Raw genomic sequence first — 7,500 nt, 5'->3', positions numbered from 1 at the left:
AGCAGCCAACCACCCCATTTTTGGTAAGGTCCAAAGCGAACAGAGACCGTCCTTTAACTCCAGGGCAAGCACGAGAAACAGACGAGACGGTAAATCTTTCACCACACAGGGACTAGAGCAACCCTTCCCACAGCGACCAAACAATAAAGAAGAAAGAAAGGAATTTAAGTGCCCCTCTTGTAAAAGAAACCACTGGCTGTCACAATGTGATGAGTTCAAGAAGTTAAGTTTAGGCGACCGCTACCAGTTCGTTCGTGCGAATAAGCTATGCGTTATTGTCTAGTTCCTGGTCATTTTGTTCAAGACTGTCTAAAACGGAACTTTTGTCGTATTCAAGGGTGTACAAAGAAGCATTCAACTTATCTACACGTGAAAGACACGCCACCAAGTCAGAACGAGAAAGAAGGTCAAACCGAACCACCAACAACTCCAAATGCAGCACAAGCGAGTAACAGCTACTTAAACGTGAACACATCTCAAGTGACCAGCGGTTTTGTGATAGGATTATCGATAGTTCCAGTGAAGGTTAAAGTAAAGGGTAGCAGTAAGAAAGTGCTAACGTATGCATTCCTGGATTCAGGCTCAAACACGTCGTTCTGTACAGAAGATCTTCTCAGAAAACTCGGCACCAAAGGGAAGAAAACGTCCCTCTCCCTCACAACCATGCAAACGTCTAGCCAGTCAATCGAGTGTTCCCTTGTGAATCTGGAAGTATCGGATCTCATCGAGCAAAACCAAATCGAGCTACCAATGGTGTATTCTACGCCCAGCCTCCCGGTCTCAAATGACACCATCGGAACGCAAGAAGATGTAAACCGCTGGCCACACTTGGAGGCAATTAAAATGCAAAGTATAGAATCGGAAGTCGGTCTTCTCATTGGAAGTGATGCTCCTCAAGTGCTTCAACCGAAAGAGTTTAGAGAAAGCAAAGACGGCGGTCCTTTTGCAACACGAACAATTTTCGGATGGGTATTAAATGGTCCCCTAGGCAGAAAAGAAAGCAAGGCTCCTACTGCAAACTTCCTCGATACGAGCGCCAATCTAAGCAAACAATTTGAAGCTTTCTGCAACTTAGAATTCAACGACTCCAGCTACGAGCCTCAAGCTTGCATGTCACAAAACGACCGAAAAGTGTTACACATCATGGAAGGCTCAGCAAAACTTTCAAATGGCCACTATGAAATTGCCTTACCTTGGAAGAATGATCCACCACTTCTAATGAACAACAAATCACAAGCACGACAGAGACTACACCCACTGAAGAAACGTCTTCATAGAGATTTAGCTTTACACAAGAAGTACAGAGACTTCATGGATGATCTGATTAACAAGGGCTACGCAAGAAAGGTTAGCAAGGAAAATCTGGACTACTCAAACGTATGGCATTTGCCACATCACGCTGTGTTTCATCCCCAGAAACCTGACAAGGTCCGCGTCGTATTCGACTGTTCAGCCAAATTCCAGGGTACTTCTTTAAATGACCAGCTGCTACAGGGGCCGGATTTGACAAATACGCTTGTCGGTGTATTAACACGGTTCCGGCAAGAGCAAATCGCTTTCATGTCTGACATTGAGGCTATGTTTTATCAGGTTCAAGTACCCCCTCGAGACTGCGACTATCTGCGATTTTTGTGGTGGCCAGACGGCGATCTGAACAAAGACCCTGAAGAGTACCAAATGTTAGTTCATCTGTTCGGTGGTGCCTCGTCCCCGAGCTGCGCAAATTTCGCCTTGAAGAAAACTGCAGAAGATAATAAGGCAGCCTTTGATGCAATCACAGTAGAGACTGTTAAACGAAACTTCTACGTCGATGATTGTCTAAAATCCGTCGCCACAAATCCTGGAGCTATTCGTCTGGTGGGAGAACTCCGTGAAATGCTATCCAAGGGAGGATTTCGTCTCACTAAATGGATATCGAATTCAAGAGACGTAATCAGCTGCGTTCCCGAAATTGAAAGAGCACCATCGGTTAAGAATCTTGACTTAAGCAACAATCTAGCACTCACTGAAAGAGCTCTTGGCGTCCAATGGAATGTACAGAAGGATACATTCAGCTACAAAATCGCTGGAAGAGATAGACCGATCACAAGGAGAGGAATTCTGTCCATCATTTGCTCGGTGTACGACCCTCTTGGCTTTGTTTCACCATGCATACTACCCGCTAAAGCAATTCAACAAAACTTGTGTCTCAAGGGCCTCGGATGGGACGATCAGATTCCTGAACCCTGCAAGCAAAAATGGCAAACCTGGCTGAAGGAACTCCCCAAACTGGAACAGTTTGAGATTCCGCGATGCTTTCAACGGTCAAACTGCTCAGACATACAACGATGCGAGCTCCACCATTTCTCCGATGCATCTAGCCAAGGCTATGGAGCTGTCTCATATCTTCGCCAAATCGATATACATGGTGAAGTTCACTGTTCGCTAATTATGGCAAAGTCCAGATTGGCCCCTCTCAAGGCAATGACGATCCCACGAATGGAGTTGTCAGCGGCAGTCTTAGCAACAAGGCTGGACCGCATGATCAAACAAGAGGTTGACATGGCTGTTCACAGCTCTACGTTTTGGACTGACAGCACATGCGTTCTTCGCTATATAGAGAACAAAGATAAGAGATTTCAGATCTTTGTTGCCAACCGCGTGTCGGCCATTTTAGACCAGTCTACAGCTGCGCAGTGGAGATACGTTGAAAGTACGCTCAACCCGGCTGACGAGGCATCCAGAGGAATGACAGTAGATGAGCTGTTAATGAATGAACGCTGGAACCACCGTTCCTGAAGAAAGCGGAGCAGTCATGGCCACAAAGACCGGAGAACCTGGGCGAGATCCCTGATAACGACCCAGAAGTGAAGAAGGGAGTCGAAACATTTGCAAACAAAGCAAGCGTCTCCTGCGATTACATTGGCAATGCAATGGAAAATATTTCGTCATGGTCCCGGCTTAAGAAGATTATAGCATGGGTGTTGCGCTACAAGAATATTTTGCGAAACCGAAGTCAGAACAGCAACACAAACAAAACCATCCAGCTCCAATCCGATGATAGTATCATTTCTCTATCTAAGCAAACCTTCAAGGATGAGTTGGCTAGTCTAAGTGGCGTCGGCAACGACACTCGAGAAACAGCAAACCAGAACAACCTTAAGAAGAACAGCAGCATTTACAAACTAGACCCAGTCTTGGAAAATGGACTTCTCCGTGTAGGAGGACGATTGGAACACGCACCAATAGAAAATGACGCCAAACATCTCATTATTCTTCCAAAGAGACACCATGTTACTAAGCTGATTATTGAATACTTCCATCGCGCTTCAGCCCACTCTGGAATCGAGTACACTCTATCACTTATCAGGCAAAGGTATTAGATCTTGGGAGCACGATCTAATGTCCGCAACATTATCAACACGTGTTTCAGCTGTCGGCGCCGCCAAGCTCCCGTAATGCAACAGAAAATGGCCAATTTGCCGCAAGATCGTGTCACGCCTTCAAAGCCACCATTTACGTATGTAGGCGTAGATTTGTTTGGTCCCTTCCCAGTGCGCCGCGGACGAACAACCGCTAAGAGGTACGGCGCTTTGTTTACGTGCCTCACGATAAGAGCTGTCCACATCGAGATTGTTCACTCTATGGATACAGAATCGTTCATCAACGCCCTTCGACGCTTCATCGCGAGAAGAGGAAGGCCAGAGGAAATAAGATCCGACAACGGAGGAAACTTCGTTAAAGGCGAGAAAGAGCTACAGAAGGCGCTCTAAGAAAGGAACCAGAACCAGATCCATGAATTTCTCTTGCAGCAAGAAATTAAATGGACATTCAATCCACCGGCTGCTTCACACCACGGCGGAGTGTGGGAGAGATGCATTTGAACTGTAAGGAAAGTTATGAAAGCATTGCTGAAACAACAGGTCTAAGTACACTGATGTGCGAAGTTGAGTCGATAGTAAATGGCAGACCAATAACCAAAGTGTCTGACGATGTGAAGGATCTCAACGCGCTAACACCTAACCATCTTCTGCTTCTCCGAGCTGGAGCAACAATCCCTCCAGGGGTGTTCTCTAAGAATGACAATTACAGCTGTCGCAGATGGCGCCAAGTTCAATACCTCAGCAACGTGTTCTGGCGCCGCTGGACCAGAGAATATCTTCCATTCCTACAGCAACGCCAAAGATGGACCAAGTTACAGTCAAACCTAGCAGTTAATGATATCGTCCTTCTATTAGACGAAAACCTACCGCGTAGTGTATGGCCGCTAGGACGAGTGCTCGAAGTTTACCGCAATCGGAAGGATGGGCTAGTACGCTCTGCTAAAGTCAAGACCAGGACCTCTGAGTTAGTGCGACCCATAGACAAGATTGTTCTACTGGAGACTGCGGAGATTTTAAGCAAGAGTTAGCAACTAAGAATATTATCATAATGGACACGTAGTGATTAGTATGAACATTTATAGTTTAGTAATCAATAGAGTTTGCGTTTCAAACCTGTTATCGTTATTTAGTAAAGGCTGCTATCGCCTTTAAGGGGCCGGAATGTTAGTTTTGAAACGCTCCCTGATTTTAAGACATTTTCTAGTAACAATCAATAGCTTTGGTTTCAGTAGAACGTGCTCAAATGTATTACGCATCGGTTAGGAATTTGCAGTTTCATGCTTACTCAAAGCTAAATTCGTGTAGGAAATGAAGCAACACTTCTAAGATGTAGTTTACACGTTTCAAGTAACGCCCTAGGCATAATCACGTATGCGCGCGTATAAAAAGCGACTCGTAACAACCGTAATCGTTAGTTAGTTATTCCGCAACCGCTACGATCAGAGGATCAATCGGCTATAGGCTACCATTTGACTATTATTGAGTTATACTCTCTGCTGTCGTCTGTGCGAGTCGTCACCAAAGTAAGTTCCTTATCTTTTACTTTCATTGTTATTACTGCCAGCGACTAGTTTTCAATGTTCAAGTGTTGTCACGCTACGAAACCAATTGTCTGATCTTTACCAAATTATTGTTATCGTGATCAAGATACGTTCGATGCTAGTAGTTTTAGTTCTGTTATTTCTACTATTCCGGTACTTTGGATGAAATGTTCTCAGCATTCTTTTTATGCTACGAGTTGTTAGTTATGTCTATTAGTCTTTCTGAAACCGCCCTTTTTTGTCGGCCGGTTAAGTACCGATTATTATGTCTGTTATATGCCTATGTAGCTAACGCTTTATCTTAGCTGTATTGTATTTAATTATCGTTTTCAGTTCGAACCTACACTACACTACACTACATTATACTACCTTGTTCTACTCATTTGTGCCGCATCTACGAACTTTACTACCATCAAGTTTATTTCATCAGTTATTCTGGGAACTGTTTTGTTACCGTAATTCACCTCCTGTCATCACCGTCTTCACTAGTTTGTCTCGAGAACCTTGAACTGTGATTAAACGTGATTTTAATCATTCTGCAAACTGAGTTCGAATTGTCTATCGCCTCGCATATCGCCACCCCTGTAATTGTTAAGTTTCTGAGTATGACGCAACCTTAGGATCTTGGCATTTACAGAAGCTGGCTGGGTTGTACGGGTGTTATTAGTTTATTTCACTGATTAAAAGACGCTCTGGCGAGGCAAGATTAAATTGTAGTCTCCTTGGTTGTATGACAGCCTTGTCAATCATTATTTCGCTATTTAAATATTTTGTGTGAACTCAAATGAATATTAAATTTTCGACGGACAAGCCCGAGGCTTCGAATGAGCACAGTTTTCTTGGTTCCAGTTAAAAGTCATACCAGGTATGCCTAACCTTTCCCTTGGTGACAGTGAAACAACACCGTAGGCTTAAACTAAGGGAACTACAGCAGCTTAGAGCATAGACTTCAGGCCCAATTGTAGAAAAGCCTTAGAAGCTTCATTTTACATCTCCCCTCCGACAGAGCTTTTAGTCTTTATAAAAGTTACCCCAACTGAGCCTGTGTTCTATGCTGCTCATGAAACTGATGGAAGATTTCATACAACATGTCAAAGCACATTCTGTTGTTTCTGTTGTATTCGAAACAAACTATCTGACAAACTTTACTAAGTTTGTATATAAAAAAAAAAACTTTATTTACAAACATTGCAGAGAATAATAAAAATTCAAATGAAGTAACTATTGTTAAAACTAGTGTAAAATTTCATATGCCACATGTTAAAGCACATTCTGTTGTTTCTGTTGTATTCGAAACAAACTTTCTTTCTTTCTGTCACCTAGGCGTAACGCTTGCTAGCAATTTATCTTGGAAACCGCATATTTTTAATGTTTATGAGAGAGCTTGCAAGAGAGCGGATAAAGTTAAAGGGTATAAAATTCAAACTTAGTACAAACGCCCTAGAAAGGCTCTATAAATCTCTCATTCGCCCTGTCATGGAGCATGCAGATCTGGTTTGGGATGGATGCACTGAAAACGAATGTGATATCCTCGAACACGTGCAACTCGAGGCTGGGAAAATTGCTACCGGGGCTATTAAAGGAACTGGTGAGCATCGCATTGCGCTGGGAAGAAATGATGTCGAGAAGGCCTGTTCATAAAGTGGTACTTTATTACGAGATTGTAAACAACCTTTGTCCTAACTATCCGCTTAAAAATAAGCTCGGGTTTTGCACTATGGTTTAACAGTAGTGTTAGCCCTTATTTGATTTTTTAAATGTTTCTGAAGGAAAACATGCAAAGATTAGTAAAAACTGTTGTGTAATCGTTTGATTGGTTGGACAAAAAATCATGGCACAAACTTCCTCGGGAAAGCTCCTGAATACTTCTTGTTTTTCTAGAAATATCACACGATATGTGCAAACAAGTGCCGTTCTTTAAAAATTTCTCAAAAGAAGTCGGAAATGAGTGAGTAATACTAATAGCGGAGCTCCATACGCATAGGAACCCATGAGTTGCATTTCTTATGGTAATCTTGGCCAGCGGTATTACTCGTGCAGGTGGGCGCGTACGCACGACGACGACGACGACGACGACGACGAAGTAGCCCAATAATAAATATTAGTATAATTACATAGGTGATTATTGAAAATTCTCTGCGCTGATTGGTTGCCGTTGAGGTGACTATTACGCCATAATCACCTTGTCGAGTGGTCTATAGGAGGATATGTCGTTCAGTTGTAGGCATGCATTGATGTACCAGTTTCTGTCTATGACAACTGTGGCTGGTCCTTTGTATGCTGATTTAATAATGATGTCGTTACGTTTCCTGTTTGTTTTGAGGGCATCTCGTTCGCGTTTGGTCAAATTTTCACATACGGTCGAGGACGTGATGTTGATAATGTCATCAGGCTATAGACTTAACTGATTAGAGTGTAATTGTGAAGTGCTAGTTTTGTACCCCATATGAACCATTTGAGCTTTAGCCCTACTAATGGAAATGGGCCCACACAAGGACAGAGAAAAACTCTGAACAGGGTGGGAATTGAACCCACGACCTTCGGATTAGATCACCGCTGCTCTACCGACTGAGCTACAAGGTCTGACGGGAACAGGC

The 7,500-nt window shown here is 43.3% G+C and overlaps 4 protein-coding genes across 7 annotated transcripts in view; all 4 read left to right on the top strand.

The window, feature by feature from the left end:
* LOC138036180 (uncharacterized) overlaps positions 1–2,778 on the top strand; it is a 4,277-nt gene extending 1,499 nt beyond the window's left edge. The window contains exons 1-2 of the mRNA XM_068882539.1: positions 1–89; positions 338–2,778. The exon at positions 1–89 is cut by the window's left edge and continues 1,499 nt beyond it. Coding sequence (XP_068738640.1) covers positions 1–89; positions 338–2,778 — 2,530 coding nt within the window. The remainder of the gene's footprint in view (positions 90–337) is intronic.
* Positions 1–7,500, top strand: part of LOC138036170 (uncharacterized) — a 55,569-nt gene that overhangs the window by 17,184 nt on the left and 30,885 nt on the right. The window contains exons 1-2 of one of the 4 annotated variants that reach the window (XM_068882529.1): positions 4,283–4,885; positions 5,237–5,768. The exons of 1 other annotated variant lie outside the window; for it this stretch is intronic. The gene's annotated coding sequence lies outside the window, so the exon portion shown is untranslated. Of the gene's footprint in view, positions 1–4,282; positions 5,769–7,500 lie in introns of those variants that run through there. 2 more of the 4 variants (XM_068882528.1, XM_068882531.1) reach the window with 2 other exon arrangements.
* LOC138036179 (uncharacterized) lies at positions 2,913–3,752 on the top strand. Its single transcript, XM_068882538.1, has 2 exons — positions 2,913–3,355; positions 3,413–3,752. The coding sequence occupies exons 1-2, from the start codon at positions 2,913–2,915 to the stop codon at positions 3,750–3,752; spliced, it is 783 nt and encodes a 260-aa protein (XP_068738639.1).
* On the top strand, positions 3,854–4,390 carry LOC138036167 (uncharacterized). The gene has a single exon (XM_068882520.1). The coding sequence runs from the start codon at positions 3,854–3,856 to the stop codon at positions 4,388–4,390; it is 537 nt and encodes a 178-aa protein (XP_068738621.1).

Source organism: Montipora capricornis, unplaced genomic scaffold (assembly GCF_036669925.1).
Source record: "Montipora capricornis isolate CH-2021 unplaced genomic scaffold, ASM3666992v2 scaffold_464, whole genome shotgun sequence".
Lineage (NCBI taxonomy): Eukaryota > Metazoa > Cnidaria > Anthozoa > Scleractinia > Acroporidae > Montipora > Montipora capricornis.
Note: the sequence above shows the minus strand (reverse complement) of the source record. Positions and strands in the feature narration are given on the sequence as shown.

Coding starts and splice junctions, on each gene's coding strand:
- LOC138036179 (XM_068882538.1), top strand. CDS start 2,913: ATGGAAAATATTTCGTCATGGTCCCGGCTTAAGAAGATTATAGCATGG. Junction 3,356..3,412: donor CTATCACTTATCAGGCAAAG/GTATTAGATCTT, acceptor CACGTGTTTCAG/CTGTCGGCGCCGCCAAGCTC.
- LOC138036167 (XM_068882520.1), top strand. CDS start 3,854: ATGCATTTGAACTGTAAGGAAAGTTATGAAAGCATTGCTGAAACAACA.